General features: G+C 44.0%; 1 protein-coding gene across 1 annotated transcript; it reads right to left on the bottom strand.

The window, feature by feature from the left end:
• Positions 1–12,915: 12,915 nt before the first annotated feature.
• Positions 12,916–13,860, bottom strand: LOC144376784 (olfactory receptor 10A3-like). The gene has a single exon (XM_078045062.1). The coding sequence runs from the start codon at positions 13,858–13,860 to the stop codon at positions 12,916–12,918; it is 945 nt and encodes a 314-aa protein (XP_077901188.1).
• Between the last annotated feature and the right edge of the window lie 14,004 nt (positions 13,861–27,864).

Here is a 27,864-nt window from a genome sequence, read left to right as displayed (position 1 = left end):
GGAGGGAGGGGCAAACATCCTAGGAAGGACGCAGTGACAGTTGGGGGGGGGCGGGCTCAGTGAGAGTTGGTGGGGGGCGGGGCGGGGCTGACGTGGGTGGGGCTAGAGGGAGAAGTCACTTGAGAGAACCTGTGAAGGACATGTGGAAGGCCAGTGGGGTCAGGGACTGGGCGGGGTAGGATGCCAGTGGAGTTAAGAATCTAGGGGGGCACAGAGTAGGGTAATGAAGTTGGAAAGGGAAAGGTGGGGGGACAGTGTGGTGGAGTGGGGTTTCCCTTGGGTGTACTGGACTAACTGTCCAGTCCAGGGAGGGAGAGCTGGTGGGTTGTGCTAGCTGGGGCAGGAGGGAGGGAGGGAGGAGTCGGGTTGAAAGGCGGGGCCAGGGAGGAGCTCTTCCATGGCTTCCCTTCTTAGCCTGTGCACAGCATCCTAGTGGCTGTACCCGCTGGGGCCCTCCTGCTCCCTCTCATCGTGCAGTTGTTCATCAAGGCAGTGGCGGTGGGCACTGCCAGGCGACCCTATGAAGATCAGGTAAGTGGTCTGAGTGCGTGTGCCCTTGGCTGTGTGGAGGCATCTTGCACCTCTGGAATTAGGCACTTTGTGCGCATTCTCCACTGCCCTTGGCCCTGATGGTGCCTCATGAGTTCTTCCAGACCCACCCCTACAGATGCAGCTCAGATATCTCTATATGCTGGATCTTGGTGGCCATTCTCCCTCCTGGGTGCATTGCATTGGAAGCCTACTGTGTGCTGGGTGTGGTAGGTGGCAGTTATTTAAGGGATGGGTATAGAGGTAAGTGCATCGTGCACTTGTGTTGATAAGCAACCAGCCATCAGAATAACACCGGAGACACCCGGAACACTCTGAGCGAGGGGTCAGTCCTGAGTGATGTATTAGACTGGAAGAAACTGGTAGTTCGGTGAAGCCCACGCTGCAGAGTAGAACATGCCACTCTCTGTGTCCTAGGTGTGCTTTTGGAGAGGCAGACAGGAGGGCATTGACTGTGAGAGGTACAATTTTGCAGAAAGGCTCAGAAATCCAAAAATAGGGTGTCAACAGAATGATGAAGAAACGAGCTAGTTCAAGCACAAGGTAGCATGGGCAATGAGGTTGACTCCATGGGGGTCAAGATTAGAAAGGCCCAGTAAGCCAAGCATGGAATTTTGTTTTGAAGATGTGGAAACCTGGGAGCCATGGTAAAATTTTGTAAAAATGTCATTTATTGAGGGGTAATTACAAACAGTAAAATTCACCCTTTTTAGCCTATAGTTAGGGATTTTGACAAATGACATCATGTACTCTCCACCAAGATCAAGCTTAACCAGTTTCATTACCTCAGAAAATTCTTTCATCTCTTGTTGTCATTTTCTCTCCCTGAGTCCTTGGGGTTTTTCTTTTTTCAGAATCATGCATAAATGGCGTTGTGGGCTTTCTAGTCTGGCTTCATTCACTGAGCAGGATACATTTGAGATTCATCTATGTAGTTGCTCAGATCAGTAGTTTATCGTCTTTTGTTTGTGTAGTATTGTATTTCCCTACAGATTACTTATACATTCACCAATTGAAGGATTTTTACTTTGCATCTAGATTTTGGCAGTATTTTTGTTGGTTTATTACTTTTTTTTTTTTTGTACCAGAGATTGAACCCAGAGGTGCTTAACCACTGAGCAACAATCCCAGCCTCACCCCACTCCACCCCCAGCACCCATATGTTTTCTTTTTGAAAAATTTTTAAAATTTTGGAAAAGAGTCTTACTAAGTTACTTAAGGCCTTGCTAAATTACTAAGTTACTGAGGCTTTGAACTTGCCACTCTCTTGCCTTAGCCTCCCAAGCCATTACAGGCATGGGGAACTGTGCCCAGCCAGTTTTGGGCATTTATAAAGCTGCTACAACAACCATTGGTGCATAGACATGTGGACATAAGTTTTCATTTCTGTTGGGTAAATTGTTAAGGGTGGCATTGCTGAATCATAAGGTAAACATGTGGGACTTGTTAGGAAACAACTGTACCGTTTCTACTTTCTACCAATAATGAATGAGAATTCCAGTTGCTCCACATCCTCACTAGATTTTGACATTGTCATTTGTTACTATTCTTTTTTTGTTTTCAAATTGTAGCCTGTCTAACAAATGAGTAGTGGTATCTCATTAGGGCTCCAGTCTGTATTTTCCTAATGACTAATGATGTTCAGCATATTTTCATGTTTTCTCAGCCATGGGTATATTATTGGTGAAGTGTTTGTTCCAATCTTTTGCCCATTTAAAAAAAATGTGTTGTTTTCTTATTGAGTTCAGGACTTCTCTATACTGCATTGAGATCTATGTTTTGCAAATCTTTTTTTGCAATTCATGGCTTGTCATTTCATTTTCTTCATAGCATCTTCCATAGAGCAGGAGTCCTTAGTTTTGCTCTTTTTCCAGTACTGGGGATTGAATTGGGTGCTTGACCATTGAGCTTCTTCCCCAGCATTCATTGTTCTTCACTCTGAATGGAACCTCATGTCCTGTGTGGGGAACAGTTTTATTGCTTTCTTTCCCATCTGTGTGTCTTTATTTTTTTTTTCTTTGAGCATCCTCTAGGTATGATAGGAGTGGACGTCTCTGCCATGGGATTCCTTTAGTATGGCATTCACTTGACTAAAGGCTCTTTCAGGAAGACTGGTGGGCAGCATCAGTGGGGGAGGGGAAGCTACAGACCCCAAGACAGCTGAAAAGACAGAGGATCCTCTCTGCTCATCACCTCCCATCCTTTTGGTCAGCACCCCACCACTACCATATGTGGTTCCCTCCCACCTGTGACTCCTGTGCTTGGCCCTTATTCCTCAGCCCTGTGGTCTGCCTGTCTTCTCTCTCCAGCTTCACTCCATCATTGAAGTTGCCTGGCAGCCTTTTCCCTGCCTCCATCCTGTGGTTTTTCCACCCCAGGTCAGGCCATAGGCCATTGCCCTTCCTCCTCTACTCAGAATGAGGCCCTCCAAGTCCAGGATCCCCAAGTCTCAAGGGACCTAAATGTGGTCTGCACACTAAGATTCACCACACAGGGCTCCTTTATATAATTGACAGCACTAATTTCAGGCACTGATCCCATGCTCCAACTTCATTCCCACCATACTCCATTCCCTGACTTCAACTCCTCCTAGAGTTACTTGCTTGGTGGTTGGTGGCAAAGACTCTGGTGAAGACCACATAAGTTCAAATCACAGCTCTAGAACTGACCAGCAGGGACACTCTACCTAGCCCCTGGTCACTCAATTTCCCTATCTGTAAAACAGGGAGTTGTGGGTTAATTCAGGTAAACCACATAGAACAGTGGTTGGTACCAGAAAGTGCCCTATGTGCTGCTGTTACTATTACTACCATTCCTTCCCGTGGTCATCTACACATGTTTGTGCCTCATCTTAAAAGCCATACAAGTCTCACCCTTAATATCCCAGGCCTCCACTCCACCTGTTGTACCTTCTGGGCCTTATTTGCTGAAAGAGTTGACCTTGTTCACTAGCTCCCCCTTCACTTCCTGGGCCAGGTCAGCCCAGCCCTTGCTGTTAGGATGATGCTCTCATTAATGGTCAAAGCCAGCACACATCTTCAGAGGACACAGCCTCTGAAACCAGAAGTAGCTATCTCAGCACTTAACTCTCTGGGCTTCTCCTCTGCATGCACCTGGGTGCTGTGATCTGGGTTGCCTACGTGGTTCCCATGATACCTCTCTCTGCTCTCCCCTGGCCTCTCCCCACGGTGCTCAGTGCCTCGTGTTGCAGCTGCCCTCACCACTGAAAGTAGGCTGGTCATGCTGTTTGCAGGATGCTTTCCATCCCCAGTGCAGTGACTATTCTTTATTTTTTTTGCTACTCGGTATTGAACCCAGGGGCACTTTACCACTGAGCTATATCCCCAGTCCCTGCTACTTTTTGTTGTAAATCAGGGTCTCACTAAGTTGCTGAGGCTGGTCTCAAACCAGCCTCAGTGGCCCAAGTCACTGGGATTACAGGTGTGTGCCACTGTGCCTTGTTGGACAGAAGCATTTTTAATGCCCTAAAATATTTCTGGCTGAGGGTGCATCTCAGTGGTAGAGTGTGTGCTTAGCATGTGCAAGGCCCTGAATGTTTTAATCCTCAGCACACAGAGAAAAGAAATCTGAATAAATGAGTGAACCAACAGACAGAAGAATCAACATTTGGGGATAGAAGGAAAGAGAGATAGGAACAGAGAGAGAAGCCTGGCGCCCTGATCCCCCAAGATAAGGGGAAGAAGGAGAGGCAGCAGGAAGTTGGGCAGAAAATGGGGCAAGAAGATGCTGCTGGATTTTGGTCCTGTGGAGTGTGAGGGTGTTTGAGACACAGAATTGGAGCAGAAGCCCCAGGAGTGGAGCCAGTGAGAGAGGCTGGTCTGGGTGCCTCAGAGCTGTTGGATTCTAGTTGTGTGTGATAGGGTTCCATGTGGGGGGAGGAAGGTATTCAAATTTACTGCTCAGTTCTTAGATATTTATTAACTATCATTCCTTAAGCATTTTCTATACTTTATGTACAATCAGTATTTTCTATACATGATATATATCTAATCAAACATTCTTTCTCTAAGTTTAAAAATTCTGTGATTTGTTTAATACTCTGCCAATAATTAATTTATTTCTTCTGGTACTAGGGATTGAACCCAGGGGTGCTTTACCACCAAAGTTGCATCCCTAATTCTTGCTGCATTTTGTTTTGAGATAGGGTGTCACTAAATTGTTGAGGGCCTTGCTATGTTGTTGAGGCTGGCCTTGAACTTGGGAGCCCCAGAATCCCAAGTCCCTGGGATTCCAGGTGTGTACCACTGCACTGGTGGTATACTCATTTCTTAAGTGCTGTGAACACCTTAAAGGAGGCAGAACCTCATAGAGGACAATGATTCATGTTGCTTTATGGACATATTCCAGAGCTGTTCTGATGTGGAATCGTCTTTCCTTCTGGTGGAGAAGAGTGTTTGAAGATGAAAGTCTTCACGTGTAGGCCATGGGAGAGTTGGTGTGGATAGAAGTGCTGCTGGGCCACTTGCCATTATAACAGAGCATTTGCTACCTAAAGCTCATGAAGTTGGGGTGAAACTAAACCTGGTCTGGAAGGAGGAGGGGTCGAGGCTGACAAATGGACTCAGGGGAAAGAGAAAGTAGAAGAAGGGAGAGGAGAAGCCAGTCAGTGTCCAGGGAAGGACATGACTTTTGAGCTTGACCTTTCCTGCTTTGTGTACTGAAGGTCATCAGCTCAGATTTTCCTGGAAAATCTGATTTTTGACTAGGGAAATATGTCTGGGCATCCCCTGCTGCCACTGGCCTCCCAGAGAGTGAAATTCAATGAAGGTAGATTTTTAGAAAAAATCAAGAGGTAAGAGAGTAAAGTGGTGACACCATCTTTGGATCAGTTGAGCAGAACAGCACTAGAAAGACCTTACAAGGTACCTGGAAGGATGAGGTGAGAGGACAGGTGTGGCCAATAGAGACAGAGCAAGGATCCTGCAAAGGGAGGCACAAGGGGATGAGGAGCCCTGAGAAGGCAGGAGAGGTGGGTGCTGGGTCAGCACTGTCTGTGGAGAGCTGCTCACAAGTGGGTTGAGGAAGGTCACTCTTCCTAGGAGCCTGGGAAGGCAGGAGGCCCTGGGTCACTCTTAGAGCCTTGCCACGGGCCCAGGTTGAGCCCTGACTTAACTGACCAACTTAGCAAGGGTCACTGGGAGATGGCCTTGCCCAGTCCTGCTGATTCTGAGCTCCTGTTCCCTTTTTCATCTCCCTCCAGCACGATAACCCTTATAACCAGGGCTGCACAAGGAATTTCTACAACACGCTATGTGCATCCTTGGGACCCAAGTGAGTTGGTAAACCAAGGGCTCAAGTGGTGGACCCTGGGGCCTGTGGGGTGGGGTGAAGCTGGGTCTATTTCCCTGGTCTCTGTCCGCAGCTCCCAGGCCTTAACACTTCCTGTTTCTTTCCTTTGGGGTTTTCTCCAGGGCACTCTGGGAGTTTCTGGGAATTTCACTCTTCCTTGGTGTTGTAGGTTCTTGCCCCAAGATATGTGGTAGAGGGGAATGGCAGCCTGGATAAGGCTCCTGGATGAGAGCCCTGGGCTCTGTGCTTTCCCAGCTGAGGGCTGAGTGTGGTCAGGGAGACCAGGCCAAGGTGGGTAGTGACTCCTTGCATTTGGCCTGTTGCTTCCCAGGTACATGTCCGAGGCTGTTTACCTTCAAATGGAGCAGGACACCAACTGGAGGCCAACCTGACATCATAAAGACCTCCTTGGGCCCAGGTCTGCAACTCAGGCCCCCCAAGGTAAGTCTGCACCTTTATAGAAGGTAAGGGGTATGGGGTGAGCTTTGGAACATGGGGGTCTGTGGTTGCATATGTGTTGGGGGAAGTCCCCAATGTTGGGCTGGCCCTGAAGCTGAAGCACGTGGAGCATAAGGAGTGAGATTGTGGACCTGGAGGGTGCAGGGTCCAGGTCACAGGGCTTCAGAGCACACCCAGGTGTCCCTCAATAGAGAAAGAGAAAAGACTGCACTGCTAACTAGCTGGTTGGTCTTGGGACAGTCCCTTACCTTCCTCAGCCGTTAATGAGATCTGAGACTAGTCCAGTAGCTTATAATGTTTTAAAGGAGATTCTTTTTTTTTTTAATTGGAAATTTTTACTCAGTCCCATGTGAAACTGATGGAATGGAGCATTAGGAGTGCAGTGGGCTGGGTATCCCCCAGTGCCCCCCAAGGGCCCTTGCAATGACTTGTAGTGTCAACCCTCTCCTTTTTCCTGCCTCCTGGAGCTGAGGGCCTTGACTGTGAGCAGTGGGGTGGAGGTTAGGGAGAGAGCCCCCAGGTACTGACTCTGTGTTTATTTTCCCATCAGCCCAGTGCTACAACATCCCACCCGGTGATGCCAGGATGTGAGCCCTACACGGAGGTCTCCCGGGCCTGAGCCCCCCCACTCAATCCCCTGTTGGGGGTGCCATGACCTCCACAGTTATCTAATCCTTATAAAATATATTTTTTGTTGCTTTTTATCGCTTCTCTGCCTGTTTATTCTACGTTCAGAGAAGCCTGTTTCTTTGTGGGTGTGGGGAGGCTATGAGGGCTGGCAGGCTGGGACAGAGCCCTCCTGGAAGGGGAGAAGATCCTTGCTCTCAGAAGCCAATACTGTCTGGCTTTTTGACCTTGGGCAAGACACTTAGCATTTCTCTCATCCTTAAAATATGGCGTCAGTAATAATCACAGTGACTGACCTGGCTGGCTTCCTGGCAAGGGCTGGAGATGAGAGGAGAGAAAACTGACCAGCCTGGATAATACCAAGTGCACCTCAGACTACTCCACAAAATAGAAATGGAACTTATTTATTAGTAGTTCTAATTGTGTGTGTTTGTGTGTGTGTGTGTGTGTGTGTGTGTGTGTGTGTGTGTGTGTGTGTGTGTGTGAGAGAGAGAGAGAGAGAGAGAGAGAGAGAGAGAGAGAGAGAGAGAGAGAGATTGTGTGTAGTACTGAGGATCAAATCAAACCCAGGGCTTTATGCATAGTAGACAATCGCTCCACCACTGAGTTACATCCCCAGGCCTTTTTTATTTTCAGATGTGCTCTCACTAAATTGGCCAGGCTGGCCTCCAACTTGTGGTCCCCTGTCTCAGCCTCCTCCATAGCCTCCCAAGTTACAGGAGTTAACTGCCATGACTATCTTAGGGTTTTCTATATGCAAGATCTTTCCACCTGCAAGTGATTTCTTCTTTCTTTCTCACCTGGATATTAAATATTTTTCTTGCCTAATTTCTGTGGCTGAAACTTTTAATAAATATAAGATTTTTTATTAATGCCCTTCATAAGGTTGAGGGAATTACCTTTTATCTCTGTGTGTGTCTTTTTTAACTATGGAAAGGTATTAGATTTTGTCAAATGCGTTTTCTGCACCAAATGATCATGTATGATATTTTTCTTCCACTGTTAATGTGGTGTACTACAAATTGACATTTTCTCCTAGTTTTAGTGTTCAATAATTAATAGCTTGACTGACCAGGTCCAAGACACAAAGATATACACTATGTTCAAGAAACTGGGGGTAAATTACTCTATAAACTAACTACATAGTATGTGATAAGAATGGGCATTATAATATAAAACCTTTAAACACATAGTAGTTATCTGCAGGAAACCATGTTTAGCTTAGGAAAAGGGTATTCCAAATTTCAGTGTAAAATATTAGCAAACATCAATTCCTTTGTGTGGCAACTATCATTTCTGTTTTCAAACTCTTTCACCCCAGCCTGCTTTTTAAGGTCTGGAGTAGTTTTTTCCCAATCACAAGTGTAATTACCAATAGTGTCGATTCTTACAATGATCTGATGAGACGCGGTCTGACACGTATCTTGCATTCATTGCACCACCAAGGTGATCCTGCATGATGCTGGAGTCAGTCTTGGCCATCTCCCCAGTTTCCAGTTTGGTAATGATGTCTCAGACTATCACCTATAAAACATTTTGTTGGGGGGGGAATGTACTAGGGATTTAACCAGGGGATGATTTATCACTGAGATTTGCCCCCAGTCCTATTTATTTTTAATTGAGACTCAGGGTCTCACTAAGTTGCTGAGGACCTGACTAAGTTGCTGAGCCTGGCCTCAAAATTATGGTCTTCCTGTCTCAGCCTCCAGAGTTGCTGGAATTATAGACACGTGCCACCATGCCCAGCTATACTCTACTTTTAAATGTTGAATCATTTTTGCATTTCTTGGATAAATCCAAGTGGCAATGATACATAATATTTTTAACAAGCTGCTGAATTTAGGTTGTTAAGTTTTTATTTTTAAATATTTATTTTTTAGTTGTAGATGAACACAATACCTTTATTTCATTATTTTTTTGTGATGCTGAGGATCGAACCTAAGGGCCTCACACATGCTAGGCTAGTACTATACCGCTGAGCCACAATCGCAGCCCCAGTTGTTAGGTTTTTTTAAAAAAGATTTCTGTATTTAATACTCATAAAGGGTATTAGTCTTAGTTTTCCCCTGTGATGTCTTTGTTTGGCTTTGGTATCAGGGTAATATTGGTCCTGTAAAGTAAGTTGGGAATTGTTCCTTCCTCTTCTACTTCTTGGTAGAGTTTGAAAAGGAGTTGTGTCTATTTAAAGTTTTGGTAGAATTTACCAGGGATCCCATAGTTTTCTTTAGAAGAGCCCACTAACTTGTCAATTACCATGCCTGGCCATTAAAATTTTTAAATAATTTTTTTAAAAAGAAAAGAATAAAAGAAAGAAAAGGAAAAGAAAAAAAAACAAAGTAAAACATTAAAGCATTCTCCAGGAAGAGGATCCTGTAGGTGACTGAGTTCCTGTGATCCCAGAAGAAAAGCCAGGTTTCCCAGGTTCACCATCAGTCACTGGGAGAGTGAGCACACTCTGAAGGGCAACTGGTGGAATCCAAAGCAAAGTTAAGGTAGAAGTAGAAAGCAAGGGCAGCAGACAATGGATGTGCATTTAAGGCTGTTGGTAAAACTCTAATCTATTTTCTGTTCTTTTCTTGCTCCTGGCACACAGGAAAAACATTTCTTAGCCCCTTGGATTTAGAAGTTGTTAATGCTTCTTCTGTAGCAAGAGGAAGAAGAAGCCTGGCTTTGAGAAGAAGGTGGGCACGTTAGATTAGAGTAGCTTGCATTTCTGGGTCCCTGCATCAAGGACAGTTGCTCTAAGGAGTCACTTTAGTCTGTAGAAGACCTTGCCTAAATGAAGAAAGATTTGGGGCATTTCTGTGCTCAATTTGGGGCTGTTTGTCATAGCAGCATATCCCAGCTTATTCTTACTAATGCAGATGGAGCCTTGCTCAAAGGATCAATAGGATGAGGAGGGGCTTTTTTTTTTTTAACTAACCATGGAAGAATGAAAACAACTTTCCTAGTTATCATTTCTACCTATCCATTTGTTCTTTTTCCCTAAGAGAAGCCACTTGAATGTCACACTCCCTAGGAGAGGCATTCTTAAGTATAAGTAAGGCTTGAAAATTTTCATGAACTAAGAATGATCCCAAGGAGATGGAGAAGAGGACTTGCCTGGTCATTCAAATTTAACAGATGACAGTTGCAATTCCCAACAAAAGAGCAAAGTTTAATTTGCCTTAAGAAGAGAGTCACTTCTTTCTTGGTGTCTTAGTCCATTTTGTGCTTCTCTAACAGAATCCCTGACATGGGTAATTCATAAAGAACAGACACTTGTTACGTTTCTGGAGGATGAAAGTTCAAGGTCAAGGAGTCCTTATTTTGCTAGGGCCTTCCTGCTGTGCCATCCCACAGTGAATATGACATAGAAAGTGGGAGAAAAAGATCAAGAGAGAAATAGGGTTGAAGAGAATGTACTTCTGGGATACCCAAGCAAATAACACATCCTCCCCATAATCTCTGCTTGTTTGGGTCTTTCTGTTTTCTTTCTGTTTCTTTTCCTGTCCATCACTCCTCCAGTCCTAGAAAGTTTATAAGGCTGAGTAGAGAATGGGTCTCCCTGGGGGCTGGGGTGAGGATAGGTGAAGAGACACAGGGACCTTCCTGTGTCCTTTTCTCTCTCCCTAAGCCTCATATTAAAATGGACAGATGAGTACCAGGGTCTCTCACATCCCTACTTCCAGGACTCATGCCCAGGCTCCATGCACACAGGGTGGGGGTCTTGCCAGGTACTGCTGCTTCCTGCGTGAGCTGCAACTTAGACACAGTCTGTTCTAAGGAAATAGGAAAAATACATACTGAAACAGAATGATAGACAAAATCCTATCCCACCCTGAAACCCTCTCCTTGTTTTTCCCTCTCTTTTATATTCTGTTCTTTCATTGCGGCTTTGCCTCTATACTTTTTAATATCCCTCAAAAGACATTTTCTTATTTACTCCCTTTTTCTCTACTTCATTCTGACTTTTCACACCAGCTGTCTTGGAATGTTGGATCAAACCTCAGGTGAACCAATTCTGTAGAGAAATGAGCTCCATTATATCCTCAGTACTTGAAACAGTATTTACCCTACCACTGCTACAAAATAAATATTTGCTGAATAAATAAAAAAGGAATGAGGGGAAAATAATAATTTAGTCTAGGTTAACTATCATAAACCAAAAGAACAGTATAGATATTTCATGAGTAGAAGTATGAATAGCTTATCCCCAAATAACAAGTGCAAATTATAAGAAACCCTACATGAGGCAGAATCTGTATGCCTAATCTTAATTAATATCACACTACCAATTTTATTCAAATTATACTTTAGTAGCCATGATAATTTGAATAACATTGAATATTCAATACTAAATCAATATGTTGAAACTTAATTGGAATATAGTCTCACTACTTTCCCCATTTGATATGATTGTTATGCTCAAGTTATGTTTTCTTTTCCTTCACAGCTGTGATGCACAATAAACTACAAACAAAATAAAAAGTACTAGCAAGGTGCAATGACACATGCCTGTAATCCTAGTGGCTTGGGAGGCTGAGACCGGAGGAGCACAATTTCAAAGCCCTCCTCAGCAAATTAGAAAGCCTCTGAGCAACTCAGCAATGCCTGTCTATAAATAAAATATAAAGCAGGGATGGTGCTGTGGCTGGTGCTCAGTGATTAAGTGCCCCTGGGTTCAATGCCTGCTTTTTACATCTAGATATATACCTATATATCTATATCTATATCTATATCTATATCTATATCTATCTATATATATAGAAAGAGAGAGAGAGAACATTACTACAAAGTATGAAATGTTCCAGATTTTGCACCTGTGAGATTATTCACTCTGAAAAGTTCACACTGTAAGTCAGGAAATGCAAGGATTCTAGAAAATAGGCATAACTCATGGATTATATTATTTTCCCAATATAATTAATAAAAAACCACTAGCTGGAGCTGGGGCTGTGACCCAATAGTAGCCTGACATGTGTGAGGCACTAGGTTCAGTTCTCAGCATCACATATAAATAAATAAAATAAAGTTCTATCACAACTAAAAAACAAAACAAAACAAAACAAAATTGTTTATAAACAATTTGAGGGCATTTTGACCTACAAAGGAAGATACGAAAAAAGTCTCTAATGTAGTGGCTCCAAGTGAAAACAATACTTAATATTGCCACATGAGAGGTCCAGAAAATATATGCATTGTTGCATAAATATATAAATACCAAGAGAAATACAGTTTGGGATGATCCCAGTATGAGCCCATGAAGTAGAACTCATTTCATCCTGAAAACAATAATTCATTTTCTTACTGACTCGTTGAAAAGATTTTTCTCTCCAGAAAAAAAAATCACACCCACTATTTGTTGGTCTCTTGAGGTTACAGCTGTTAGTGAATTTCAGTGAGCTTTCAGGTTAGTCAGAATTAGTTAAAAGCATTTAAAGAAGTAACTCTAAAATAACAATTAAAATATATAAACAAGGGAAGGGTGTGGAACACAGTGGTTGTGCACATGCTTAGCATATGCAAGGCTTCCAGTTGGATCTCAACCAGCACACACACACACACACACACACACACACACACACACACACACATACATGTTTATGTGTAAATATAATTCATTCTAAGAGAATGACCTTTGAGGAAATGATCATATCAAAATAAAAGCATCAATACATAGAAACCTATTGAAGTAGATATTTAATGAAACTTAATCTTAATCACAATAGTCTGATAATTACGTGGATGCCCATAATAGGGAAATGCATGCCTAGACTATTGGATCATGTGCTAAGGAACTTAGTATCTCTTCAAAACAGATGATAACACCACAGTATTAAAAGAGAAGAATCTCCTGATACATTTCAAACTCAAGGAATACAACAATGCAAACTCATTAATATCAAGAAATGGAATCTGTTTTCATCACTTATTAAATTCAAACAGAGTTCTGTTGAGTAATAAGCAAATATATAGCTTCTTAACAAGTCAGACTGTGTGTAAAACCACTGCTCTCCGCCATAATTTCACCAAAGCCTTTTTCATCTCATGGTTTCGCAGGCTGTAGATAAGGGGATTCAGCAGGGGTGTGAGCAATGTGTAAGCCAAAGACATCAGTTTCTTGGTTACTGGTGAGTAGCTAGATTTGGGCTGTAAATAAGTCATACTGGCTGTGCCATAGAAGAGGGTGACTGATGTGACATGAGAGGCACAGGTGGAAAAGGCCTTTTGCCTCCCAGTTGTTGATGGCATCTTCAGGATGGCAAAGAGAATTCTAAGATAAGACAAGAGTATCAACAAGAAAGGAAGCAATATAATCAAAATGGTGCCTATGAAGGCATAGATTTCATACAAGGAGATATCTGCACAAACCAGTTCCAGCACTGCTGGGGTTTCACAAGATATATGACTAATTTCATTGGGTCCACAAAAGGGAAAACTGAATACCCATGAGGTCTGCAGAGTAGCCACCATGATCCCTGAGACCCATGAGAACATGACTAATTTCACAAACACCCTCTTGTTCATAATCATGGGGTAGGTCAGAGGACAGCAGATGGCAGCAAATCGGTCATAAGCCATTGCCCCTAGGAGAAAACATTCATTCACACCAATAAGAAGAATGAAATACATCTGTGCAAAACAGCCCACAAAATAAATTGTAGTTTTCTCAGTGGTCAGGACCACCAGCATTTCAGGCATGATGGCTGCACTGAAACTCACTTCCACCACAGATAAGTTCGGCAGGAACAGGTACATGGGGATGTGGAGGGTCTGGTCCAGCAAGATGGCGGCTATGATGATGGCATTTCCCATCAGGGTCATCAGATAAATAACCAAGAAAACCCCAAAGATCTCGTCTTGAAGTTCAGGAAAGTCAGAGAAGCCCAAGAGGATGAATTCAACCACAGAGCTTTGATTTTGTCTTTTCATTGCAGTACAGAAGCCCGATATTGTTCCTGCAGACATAATCAAAAAATAAAGTCACAGTCCAAAGGCTGAGAATAGCAGCCTGAATTCTGCATAGAAATTCTAGCAGAGGATGAAACGAGGAAACATCTTCCAAAAAATTGAGGTTGAAACATTTAGAGAAAGGCAAAATACTAACATTAGTGACTATTTCTAATATAAAAGGAAACCTTTAAAAAGCAGTTTTTGTGCCATAAATACTAACTATATACCATTAGTAAATTCAAGCTTATACCTGCACTTTATCCTGCTTAGCTAATGGGGCCTTCACCTTCCCCACCTTCTATCACATGGAAACTACCTCTGTTTATTATCCCAGCAACCAGTACAAATTACATTTAGGGAAAAGAAAAGTATGTTCTGCTTCATAAAATAAAATTAAGATAAAAGGGTATGGAGTAAGGTCCAGGTTTCGGAGATAACAGGAAATGGGTAGTTGAGAACAGATCATGGAAGGCCACCTTCAGCAGATGACATTTTAAGGAGATGTGAAGAAACAGCAAGAATTATCTAGCTGAAACAGCAAGTTACAAACATACCAGACAGCGAAAAAGGCATGACTTGACAGCTCCAGGCCAGATGGAGGTGACTCAATTCAAAGCAGAATTTTCATCAGAAAACATAAGCAAGTGTATGAGTGGACACTAAACACCAATTAAAATATTTAAATGGATAGTTATTACAGATTTACATTTTAAAGTTCACTTTATTGTGTATGTCAACTTCAAAACCAGCAGAAAGTGATTTCAAGAATACATCTCACTAACTGGCATGAGATTCAAGTTAATGAACGTTAGTTAGCTAACCTTCAGAATGGGAGGAAAATTCCAAGTTAATGTTAAATTAGTTAATGGTTGGTATTAAGAGTAGAAACATAAAATAAGTCCTTCTGTCAAATTTATATAGAAGAAGAGACAAGTAAGCCCATATAGCTTCACTCATCGTATTCCTTTTTTTAAGAAAAAACTCATCTGATTCTTGACACAATTGCCCAAAACCTTTGTTGAAGAAATGATAAGCCTTTATTACAAACAGTACTTGAAAAACAATATCCACATGTAAAGGTTCAATCTGGATCCCTCTTTCTCACCCTACATAAATCAATTCAAATTGGATCAAAGACCTAGGAATAAGACCAGAAGTCATGCAACTGCTAGAAGAGGACATAGGAGAGACTCTAACCTATAGGTGCAGGCAACAAGGACTCCTAGAGCTCAGGAAGTAATGCCAAGTCTCAAGAAAAGGAATGACACCAAACAAAAAAGTTACACAACAAAGGAAACAACAGCAGGAAGAGAACCCTTCAGAATGGGAGGAAAAAATCTTTGCCAACTCTTCTGACAGAGGATTAATATCCAGAATATATAAGGAACTCAAAAGACTCAACACCATTTAAGCAAGTAACCAATTCAGTAAGTGGGCAAATGAACCTAACAGACACTCCTCCAGAGAAGAATAAATGGCAATTGTATGAAAAGTGTTCAATATCTTTACACATAAGGGAAATGCAAATCAAAACTATGCTGAGATTCCATCTCAACAGAAATAACAATGTTTGCAACGATGTGAGAAAAAGGAACCCTTATCCACTGTCGGTGGGAAAAGTAAATTAGTACAGGCACTATGGAAATCGAATGGAGGTTCCTCCAAAAACTAAACAGGTAATACTGTAATATCCAGCTATACCACTTCTTGGTATCTATCCAAAAGAATTACAGACAGCATATTTTAGATACATGCTTTCCCATGTTTATAGCAGCACAATTCACAGTAGCCAAATTGTAGAACCAGTCTAGGTGTATATCAATAGATAACAGGTAAAGAAAATGGGATATGTAAACACAATGGAGTTTTATTTAACCATCAGAAAGGAAGAAATTATCTTCTGACTGAAAGAGATCTTACAGTTAACTGTATTTTCCTCAAAGTATTGATTCACTCATAATATAAACATATTAATTCAGTATATGAGTGAAAAAATGAAAAAAGAATAAAGATTAAAATAAAATCATGTATTTTTAAGTTGTGCATTGTACTTAGATTTGGGCATTTGAATATTTTATTTCCTCAAAGGCAGTATTTGATCACTCTCTCTATATAAACAGTGAGGAAACTTTAGGTCACAAAAATACAATGAAAGACTTTGCTAATGCCAATCAAATGCCCTCATGAAAGGAACATTGTACAGCATTCAAATGTGATTCAAACTTGTGTTTATTTTCAGGTGAAATTATTTTACTGCAAATCCAATTCATTTTATGCCTCCAATTTTTACTTTTGGCAGAAGTACTGATAAACTTAAAAACGGTCTTTTAACAATGGAATAATCTTTTACACCTCTATTACTATTCCTGGAGCAGGAATTAAGTAACACTACTTCAGGATAAAAGAATAATCTTAGAGAATAGTGTGGTGTTAAAAAACATGTGGTCCTGGTAAACAGGTACCTTACTATTCTCTGAGAATAGAAAAACATCAAAGAATGAAACTTCCACATTTTACACCTGTGAAAATATTACCCCTGAAAAGTTCACACCATAAGTCATGTGATGTAAGGGCCATAGAAAATAAGAATAATTCTTTAATCATATTATTTTCCCAAAATAAATTGTAAAAAATCATTCATTGTTCACAGATAAATTTGAGGTCAATTTGACCTATGAAGGAAAATTCAAAGTACTCTGAAATAATGGTCATAAGTGAAAACAATACTTAATATAGCCACATGAGTATCCAGAAAATCTATGCATCATTTTGTAAATATATGTAAAAAACACCAAGAGAAATACAATTTTGGTATATCCCACTGTGAGAAGTAGAGCTCACTTGAGGTTGAAAATAATAATTTATTTCTGATTCATTGAAAAGATTTTCTATCCAGAAAAAAAAAAAAAATCACACACACCATTGATTGGTCTCTTGAGGCTATAGCTGTTACTGAATCTCAGTGAGCCTTCAGGTCAGTTTGAACTGTTACAACAATACAAGGAAGTAACTCTACAATAGCAATTAAAATATATTAAAAAGTGCAGGGCATGTGGCACAGTGATTGAGCACATGCTTAGCATATGCAAGGCCTTCGATAGGATTTCAACCAACACACACACACAGAAACACACACACACACAAGTGTAAATAACATTCATTCTAACAGAAATGACTTTGAGGAAATGACCACATCAAAATAAAACCATGGATACATAGAAACATATTGAACCTATATATTTATTGAACCATCACCTTAATCACATTAGTCTGATAATGACCTGGATGCTGATAATAGGGAAATGCATTACTAGACTGTTGTATCATGTGGTAAGGAAACTTAGTATCCCTTAAAAACAAAATACACAAGATTGGGTACTTTATAAAGAGATGAGGTTTATTTAACTCAAGAGTCCAACATTTGGCAGCCCCTGAGACTGACCTTTGGTGAGAGTGATCACAACATGGTGACTGGCATCATGGTGGGAGGACCTGCAAGGGGTAGAGACTGAATGGCCAGAAACTGGGGAGGATAAGTCTTGTTCTTTTTATAACACCCCCCCCTCTCACAGGAACTAACAGGGGCCCATGAGAAGTCCATTACTCCCTTCCAAGGGCCTCATCCCCAGTGGCCGAATTACCTCCCATTAGGCCCCAATTCTTGTTTTTTTTTTAAACTATGAAAAATTAGTTTTATTCCCATAAACTTCCTGCATGTGTCATTTTTTTGTCTCTGATGAGAAAAGAAAAAAAAAGATCACTATGTTTTTTGGTTGCTTTTCAAACAAAACAATCTATTTCCAGAAAATATACACCATAATTTGACTTCTATATCAATATCTATACAAAATACGTCAAAATAAATAATCTTAAAATCAGAATAAAATATCAAACAACCAATATTTATTTGCATTTTATGAAGAAGGTCTTTAAATAATTTCATAAAGGAATACAATGTTGATAATATGTGTGTTTGTGTGTGTGTTATATACAGTAAGAAATCAATAATTGAGTATTGAGAGTTGTTATCTTTTCTAACTTACCCCACAATAGTAGAAGCTTTTGCATATACCTTCAAAAATGATTGTCCAATATTGATAATCTTTTACTTTACTAAGAGCATTCTGAGTGATGAAGAGTTAGATGGTTCACAAAGGTAAGTATAAGTATAAAAGTAATCAGTAAAATATTTTAAACAAAGTTTCTTAGAAGTTTAATAGAGAGAATAAAAGAAGTTAAGAAACAAAACAGAGTTAAAATTATATATTTAGACACAAAAGGAAAAAATATAGGAAGGAAAAAGAAAGAAAAATGGATTTGGCACAAGAGTTGTCTCTTACTTCCTTTTGAGGTATAATCAAGGATTGCATTGAGACATGGGCCTTCCACATTCTCATCAGGAATAGTTGGTTTAATGCTATCGTGCTCTGTTAAGAAACTATTTCTTATATTTTATCAAAACGTGCAAACTCTTCCGTTGGAGCTATGCTTTTCTCTAATGCCTTGCTACCTAGTATGTGGTCCTCAAACCATCAATGGCAGCATCTCCAGGGGACTTGTGAGATGCAGCTGCTCAAGTCTTACTGAGACATATTCAACAGGATCTGCAATGTGACAGTGTTCTGGAGCAACCCATTCCCAGTACATACATGAGGAACAGCCCCTGTGTGCCATGAGAGCGGAGAAACAGTCAGCTAGATTAAAAATTGTTCAGAGTGCAACTCACTGGGGGACTTGCTGAGAGAAATGTGGCCTTGCAAGACCAGTTGGATTTGTACAATTGTGTTCAAACAGTAGGGAATATATATAAATATAAATATATGATGTATATTTATATACAATATATAAATATATGTTTTAATATACATATTAATATATATATATTATATTGAGTATTGAGAGTTATAAGGATATTTACAATAAAGAAGTCATCGAAGCCAGAATGTATCTCATTTATATTAAGATAATATCAAATGTCGGCCACAATGCTAGAGCCAGGTTCCAATGATGAGCTACCACATACCAGTAATAGGCCCCAATTCTTGCAAGTCCTACCCCCTCAACACTGCCGCACCCAGGACCTAGCCTCCAGCCTATGAACCTTTGGGGGACAAACTACATCCCATCCTCACAAGCTCCAACAAAGCCACCAGTGTAAGAGCAGGATGTCCCAGTCTACAAGTGTGTATGTGAGGGCAGAGGAGGGTTGATATCAGAGGGCACTGGAAGCAGCCAGAGCCCCCATTCCGGAACCCCTATGATGTCACACTTGTAGTCATGGTACTCTGGGTGCCAACCCAGGAGAAGGAGCGGTTGGCTCTCATTTGTTTGAGAGCAGGCAGCGAAGCATGACTGTATCAGACGACTTATTGTCCCCACCCCAACCCCCAGCCAGATCCTGGCTTTTCTCGAGCCTTTGGGCTTGTGTGACTGTAGCGGCCCTGGTGTCCCTGAGCACCATATACTTCACTTTCACGTGAGTCTCTGAGCCAGCTGTTGGGTTTCTCACCAAGAGACAGATGAGAAATAGACAGTGAGAGTGCAGAGGCAGGGAGGAGGAGGGAGGCCAGGAGGGGAAGGAGGATATTTAGTGAGAAGCACAGCGATGTGGGGAGCCTGAGGCTTTGGGAGGACTGTGGGAGGCTGGTAATGCTGGTGACACTTGGTGGAGGGAATGGGGTCTGTCTCCTTAAGCCTCATGGGGGCTCCGGGTTGCCCCCGACTAGAACTGAGTCTGGCCCTGGTTTCAGATGCCGAGCACTGGTGCAAAATGGAGAGTGGGTCTTTCCAGTGGCCTCAGGCCTTCTCTGCCTACTCAGTTTATATAGCCTCATTTCCATGAACATCTCAGACCCAGGAATTTTACACAGAGGTAAGACCTCAGACCCCTGGGAGAGGGAGGTGGCACCCCAAGGGCTGGTGCCTACAGGGGCCATTTCTAAAGGGCTGACCCTACCTGTGTCCTCAGGATCCCTTCTTACCCTGTTATGATGACTTGGGCCCTGGCACTTCATTTCCCAAGCCAATGAAGTGTGAAAACAGAGAATCCTGGAGGTTTTCCAGTTGCTTTAGAAGGGAGGACCCGGAAAGAGAGGCAGCAGGCTCTTCCAACCATGCAGTTCACCCTTCCTCCTTCCCATTTCACACCCGACTCCAAGCACTGATCACTATTCCAAAGGGGGGAGCTCCACGTAGAGCTCTTGTGGCTGGAAAGCCCTTGTCTCTGTCCGCCCATCTGAGTGGTCAGCTTGCTCAACAAGGACCGGGATTGCCCTGCCCTCCTCGTCCCCACCTTCTTGTTGCCCAGTGATGCTATGGGGCTGCCCCGAGCATCAGAGTGATACAAGGGCCTCCTCCACTGCCCAAACCTCTTCCCCTGCCAGGCGCCTTCGAGCAGGACCCTGAGGCTCTGTACAGGGCACGAGTGAATGGCAGGTTATACGACATGCCGTGGTGTCCCACCTGTTATTTTCACCGCCTGCCTCGAACCTTCCACTGCGAGAGTTGTGACATCTGTGTGGAAGTGAGTGTTCCTCCTCCCTGTCCATTCACCAACCCATCCCCGGGCACCTGGCCAGGACCAGGAACCGCACGACATGAGTGGGCCGGGGGGTGGGTATGAGACCATCTTCCCAAACTGCTTCTAGTGGCATAGAGACGTCAACACCTCAATGTCAGGACCTGCCCAGGGAGGCTGGCCTTGCTTGCACAGGTGCTGACATGCAAAGGGCATCCCCTCTGTGCGGAACCTGGTGGAGTCAGGGGGAGGAAAAGCAGTGACTGTCCCCTCTCCTGGCTTGCTGATACTAGATCCCCAGCCCTTTAGGCTGACTGCTGCCCTGTCCTGGGAATCTTTGCCTGTCTTGGTCTGGGTGTCCCAGTTGGAGGGTTTCCTGGGTTCTGAGTGCATTTCTCTGATGTGCCCACCCTGCTCGGGTTCACAAGTTCAGACAGCTGGTAGGGCAAGGGTGTTTATTTTCATCCTTATCCATCCTGCTCCAAGTAACACCAGGCAGGTTTTGTCTCTAAAGACCTCAGGCAGGACAGGTGACCTGATGAGCCATGGGGTCCTAACTGTGCTCTAACCATGGAAATGCCAGGTTCTCCCTGAGATGGGAACCCGTATGTAGGGCCAAGAGCAGGTGGCCTAGAGGGCTACGTTGGGAATAGGGGGTGATGGGCCTCAGGATTAGGGGGTGATGGAGGCCAGTCGCAACGGGACCCTGAGTCCTCATTCCTCTCTCCTAGGAGTTCGACCACCATTGCAGTTGGGTGAATAACTGTGTGGGGCACCGAAACATCCGGCTCTACCTGCTAGTCCTCGTGTCCCTGTGCCTCTATCTGGGTACTGTGCTGGCCACCTGCGTGCTTTTCATCATACGCAGGAGGCACACGGCATTTCTGGACCAAACTATGACGTATCCACACAGTCTCAAGGGCCCACACTGGGAAGAGCTGGTCTGGTGGGGAGGGAGGGGCAAACATCCTAGGAAGGACGCAGTGACAGTTGGGGGGGGGCGGGCTCAGTGAGAGTTGGTGGGGGGCGGGGCGGGGCTGACGTGGGTGGGGCTAGAGGGAGAAGTCACTTGAGAGAACCTGTGAAGGACATGTGGAAGGCCAGTGGGGTCAGGGACTGGGCGGGGTAGGATGCCAGTGGAGTTAAGAATCTAGGGGGGCACAGAGTAGGGTAATGAAAGTTGGAAAGGGAAAGGTGGGGGGACAGTGTGGTGGAGTGGGGTTTCCCTTGGGTGTACTGGACTAACTGTCCAGTCCAGGGAGGGAGAGCTGGTGGGTTGTGCTAGCTGGGGCAGGAGGGAGGGAGGGAGGAGTCGGGTTGAAAGGCGGGGCCAGGGAGGAGCTCTTCCATGGCTTCCCTTCTTAGCCTGTGCACAGCATCCTAGTGGCTGTACCCGCTGGGGCCCTCCTGCTCCCTCTCATCGTGCAGTTGTTCATCAAGGCAGTGGCGGTGGGCACTGCCAGGCGACCCTATGAAGATCAGGTAAGTGGTCTGAGTGCGTGTGCCCTTGGCTGTGTGGAGGCATCTTGCACCTCTGGAATTAGGCACTTTGTGCGCATTCTCCACTGCCCTTGGCCCTGATGGTGCCTCATGAGTTCTTCCAGACCCACCCCTACAGATGCAGCTCAGATATCTCTATATGCTGGATCTTGGTGGCCATTCTCCCTCCTGGGTGCATTGCATTGGAAGCCTACTGTGTGCTGGGTGTGGTAGGTGGCAGTTATTTAAGGGATGGGTATAGAGGTAAGTGCATCGTGCACTTGTGTTGATAAGCAACCAGCCATCAGAATAACACCGGAGACACCCGGAACACTCTGAGCGAGGGGTCAGTCCTGAGTGATGTATTAGACTGGAAGAAACTGGTAGTTCGGTGAAGCCCACGCTGCAGAGTAGAACATGCCACTCTCTGTGTCCTAGGTGTGCTTTTGGAGAGGCAGACAGGAGGGCATTGACTGTGAGAGGTACAATTTTGCAGAAAGGCTCAGAAATCCAAAAATAGGGTGTCAACAGAATGATGAAGAAACGAGCTAGTTCAAGCACAAGGTAGCATGGGCAATGAGGTTGACTCCATGGGGGTCAAGATTAGAAAGGCCCAGTAAGCCAAGCATGGAATTTTGTTTTGAAGATGTGGAAACCTGGGAGCCATGGTAAAATTTTGTAAAAATGTCATTTATTGAGGGGTAATTACAAACAGTAAAATTCACCCTTTTTAGCCTATAGTTAGGGATTTTGACAAATGACATCATGTACTCTCCACCAAGATCAAGCTTAACCAGTTTCATTACCTCAGAAAATTCTTTCATCTCTTGTTGTCATTTTCTCTCCCTGAGTCCTTGGGGTTTTTCTTTTTTCAGAATCATGCATAAATGGCGTTGTGGGCTTTCTAGTCTGGCTTCATTCACTGAGCAGGATACATTTGAGATTCATCTATGTAGTTGCTCAGATCAGTAGTTTATCGTCTTTTGTTTGTGTAGTATTGTATTTCCCTACAGATTACTTATACATTCACCAATTGAAGGATTTTTACTTTGCATCTAGATTTTGGCAGTATTTTTGTTGGTTTATTACTTTTTTTTTTTTTGTACCAGAGATTGAACCCAGAGGTGCTTAACCACTGAGCAACAATCCCAGCCTCACCCCACTCCACCCCCAGCACCCATATGTTTTCTTTTTGAAAAATTTTTAAAATTTTGGAAAAGAGTCTTACTAAGTTACTTAAGGCCTTGCTAAATTACTAAGTTACTGAGGCTTTGAACTTGCCACTCTCTTGCCTTAGCCTCCCAAGCCATTACAGGCATGGGGAACTGTGCCCAGCCAGTTTTGGGCATTTATAAAGCTGCTACAACAACCATTGGTGCATAGACATGTGGACATAAGTTTTCATTTCTGTTGGGTAAATTGTTAAGGGTGGCATTGCTGAATCATAAGGTAAACATGTGGGACTTGTTAGGAAACAACTGTACCGTTTCTACTTTCTACCAATAATGAATGAGAATTCCAGTTGCTCCACATCCTCACTAGATTTTGACATTGTCATTTGTTACTATTCTTTTTTTGTTTTCAAATTGTAGCCTGTCTAACAAATGAGTAGTGGTATCTCATTAGGGCTCCAGTCTGTATTTTCCTAATGACTAATGATGTTCAGCATATTTTCATGTTTTCTCAGCCATGGGTATATTGTTGGTGAAGTGTTTGTTCCAATCTTTTGCCCATTTAAAAAACAATGTGTTGTTTTCTTATTGAGTTCAGGACTTCTCTATACTGCATTGAGATCTATGTTTTGCAAATCTTTTTTTGCAATTCATGGCTTGTCATTTCATTTTCTTCATAGCATCTTCCATAGAGCAGGAGTCCTTAGTTTTGCTCTTTTTCCAGTACTGGGGATTGAATTGGGTGCTTGACCATTGAGCTTCTTCCCCAGCATTCATTGTTCTTCACTCTGAATGGAACCTCATGTCCTGTGTGGGGAACAGTTTTATTGCTTTCTTTCCCATCTGTGTGTCTTTATTTTTTTTTTCTTTGAGCATCCTCTAGGTATGATAGGAGTGGACGTCTCTGCCATGGGATTCCTTTAGTATGGCATTCACTTGACTAAAGGCTCTTTCAGGAAGACTGGTGGGCAGCATCAGTGGGGGAGGGGAAGCTACAGACCCCAAGACAGCTGAAAAGACAGAGGATCCTCTCTGCTCATCACCTCCCATCCTTTTGGTCAGCACCCCACCACTACCATATGTGGTTCCCTCCCACCTGTGACTCCTGTGCTTGGCCCTTATTCCTCAGCCCTGTGGTCTGCCTGTCTTCTCTCTCCAGCTTCACTCCATCATTGAAGTTGCCTGGCAGCCTTTTCCCTGCCTCCATCCTGTGGTTTTTCCACCCCAGGTCAGGCCATAGGCCATTGCCCTTCCTCCTCTACTCAGAATGAGGCCCTCCAAGTCCAGGATCCCCAAGTCTCAAGGGACCTAAATGTGGTCTGCACACTAAGATTCACCACACAGGGCTCCTTTATATAATTGACAGCACTAATTTCAGGCACTGATCCCATGCTCCAACTTCATTCCCACCATACTCCATTCCCTGACTTCAACTCCTCCTAGAGTTACTTGCTTGGTGGTTGGTGGCAAAGACTCTGGTGAAGACCACATAAGTTCAAATCACAGCTCTAGAACTGACCAGCAGGGACACTCTACCTAGCCCCTGGTCACTCAATTTCCCTATCTGTAAAACAGGGAGTTGTGGGTTAATTCAGGTAAACCACATAGAACAGTGGTTGGTACCAGAAAGTGCCCTATGTGCTGCTGTTACTATTACTACCATTCCTTCCCGTGGTCATCTACACATGTTTGTGCCTCATCTTAAAAGCCATACAAGTCTCACCCTTAATATCCCAGGCCTCCACTCCACCTGTTGTACCTTCTGGGCCTTATTTGCTGAAAGAGTTGACCTTGTTCACTAGCTCCCCCTTCACTTCCTGGGCCAGGTCAGCCCAGCCCTTGCTGTTAGGATGATGCTCTCATTCATGGTCAAAGCCAGCACACATCTTCAGAGGACACAGCCTCTGAAACCAGAAGTAGCTATCTCAGCACTTAACTCTCTGGGCTTCTCCTCTGCATGCACCTGGGTGCTGTGATCTGGGTTGCCTACGTGGTTCCCATGATACCTCTCTCTGCTCTCCCCTGGCCTCTCCCCACGGTGCTCAGTGCCTCGTGTTGCAGCTGCCCTCACCACTGAAAGTAGGCTGGTCATGCTGTTTGCAGGATGCTTTCCATCCCCAGTGCAGTGACTATTCTTTATTTTTTTGCTACTCGGTATTGAACCCAGGGGCACTTTACCACTGAGCTATATCCCCAGTCCCTGCTACTTTTTGTTGTAAATCAGGGTCTCACTAAGTTGCTGAGGCTGGTCTCAAACCAGCCTCAGTGGCCCAAGTCACTGGGATTACAGGTGTGTGCCACTGTGCCTTGTTGGACAGAAGCATTTTTAATGCCCTAAAATATTTCTGGCTGAGGGTGCATCTCAGTGGTAGAGTGTGTGCTTAGCATGTGCAAGGCCCTGAATGTTTTAATCCTCAGCACACAGAGAAAAGAAATCTGAATAAATGAGTGAACCAACAGACAGAAGAATCAACATTTGGGGATAGAAGGAAAGAGAGATAGGAACAGAGAGAGAAGCCTGGCGCCCTGATCCCCCAAGATAAGGGGAAGAGGGAGAGGCAGCAGGAAGTTGGGCAGAAAATGGGGCAAGAAGATGCTGCTGGATTTTGGGCCTGTGGAGTGTGAGGGTGTTTGAGACACAGAATTGGAGCAGAAGCCCCAGGAGTGGAGCCAGTGAGAGAGGCTGGTCTGGGTGCCTCAGAGCTGTTGGATTCTAGTTGTGTGTGATAGGGTTCCATGTGGGGGGAGGAAGGTATTCAAATTTACTGCTCAGTTCTTAGATATTTATTAACTATCATTCCTTAAGCATTTTCTATACTTTATGTACAATCAGTATTTTCTATACATGATATATATCTAATCAAACATTCTTTCTCTAAGTTTAAAAATTCTGTGATTTGTTTAATACTCTGCCAATAATTAATTTATTTCTTCTGGTACTAGGGATTGAACCCAGGGGTGCTTTACCACCAAAGTTGCATCCCTAATTCTTGCTACATTTTGTTTTGAGATAGGGTGTCACTAAATTGTTGAGGGCCTTGCTAAGTTGTTGAGGCTGGCCTTGAACTTGGGAGCCCCAGAATCCCAAGTCCCTGGGATTCCAGGTGTGTACCACTGCACTGGTGGCATACTCATTTCTTAAGTGCTGTGAACACCTTAAAGGAGGCAGAACCTCATAGAGGACAATGATTCATGTTGCTTTATGGACATATTCCAGAGCTGTTCTGATGTGGAATCGTCTTTCCTTCTGGTGGAGAAGAGTGTTTGAAGATGAAAGTCTTCACGTGTAGGCCATGGGAGAGTTGGTGTGGATAGAAGTGCTGCTGGGCCACTTGCCATTATAACAGAGCATTTGCTACCTAAAGCTCATGAAGTTGGGGTGAAACTAAACCTGGTCTGGAAGGAGGAGGGGTCGAGGCTGACAAATGGACTCAGGGGAAAGAGAAAGTAGAAGAAGGGAGAGGAGAAGCCAGTCAGTGTCCAGGGAAGGACATGACTTTTGAGCTTGACCTTTCCTGCTTTGTGTACTGAAGGTCATCAGCTCAGATTTTCCTGGAAAATCTGATTTTTGACTAGGGAAATATGTCTGGGCATCCCCTGCTGCCACTGGCCTCCCAGAGAGTGAAATTCAATGAAGGTAGATTTTTAGAAAAAATCAAGAGGTAAGAGAGTAAAGTGGTGACACCATCTTTGGATCAGTTGAGCAGAACAGCACTAGAAAGACCTTACAAGGTACCTGGAAGGATGAGGTGAGAGGACAGGTGTGGCCAATAGAGACAGAGCAAGGATCCTGCAAAGGGAGGCACAAGGGGATGAGGAGCCCTGAGAAGGCAGGAGAGGTGGGTGCTGGGTCAGCACTGTCTGTGGAGAGCTGCTCACAAGTGGGTTGAGGAAGGTCACTCTTCCTAGGAGCCTGGGAAGGCAGGAGGCCCTGGGTCACTCTTAGAGCCTTGCCACGGGCCCAGGTTGAGCCCTGACTTAACTGACCAACTTAGCAAGGGTCACTGGGAGATGGCCTTGCCCAGTCCTGCTGATTCTGAGCTCCTGTTCCCTTTTTCATCTCCCTCCAGCACGATAACCCTTATAACCAGGGCTGCACAAGGAATTTCTACAACACGCTATGTGCATCCTTGGGACCCAAGTGAGTTGGTAAACCAAGGGCTCAAGTGGTGGACCCTGGGGCCTGTGGGGTGGGGTGAAGCTGGGTCTATTTCCCTGGTCTCTGTCCGCAGCTCCCAGGCCTTAACACTTCCTGTTTCTTTCCTTTGGGGTTTTCTCCAGGGCACTCTGGGAGTTTCTGGGAATTTCACTCTTCCTTGGTGTTGTAGGTTCTTGCCCCAAGATATGTGGTAGAGGGGAATGGCAGCCTGGATAAGGCTCCTGGATGAGAGCCCTGGGCTCTGTGCTTTCCCAGCTGAGGGCTGAGTGTGGTCAGGGAGACCAGGCCAAGGTGGGTAGTGACTCCTTGCATTTGGCCTGTTGCTTCCCAGGTACATGTCCGAGGCTGTTTACCTTCAAATGGAGCAGGACACCAACTGGAGGCCAACCTGACATCATAAAGACCTCCTTGGGCCCAGGTCTGCAACTCAGGCCCCCCAAGGTAAGTCTGCACCTTTATAGAAGGTAAGGGGTATGGGGTGAGCTTTGGAACATGGGGGTCTGTGGTTGCATATGTGTTGGGGGAAGTCCCCAATGTTGGGCTGGCCCTGAAGCTGAAGCACGTGGAGCATAAGGAGTGAGATTGTGGACCTGGAGGGTGCAGGGTCCAGGTCACAGGGCTTCAGAGCACACCCAGGTGTCCCTCAATAGAGAAAG

The sequence above is a fragment of the Ictidomys tridecemlineatus genome, chromosome 4 (assembly GCF_052094955.1).
Source record: "Ictidomys tridecemlineatus isolate mIctTri1 chromosome 4, mIctTri1.hap1, whole genome shotgun sequence".
NCBI classification, from domain to species: Eukaryota; Metazoa; Chordata; class Mammalia; order Rodentia; family Sciuridae; genus Ictidomys; species Ictidomys tridecemlineatus.
The sequence above is the reverse complement of the archived record's forward strand: the minus strand, read 5'-3'. Positions and strand labels throughout refer to the sequence as shown.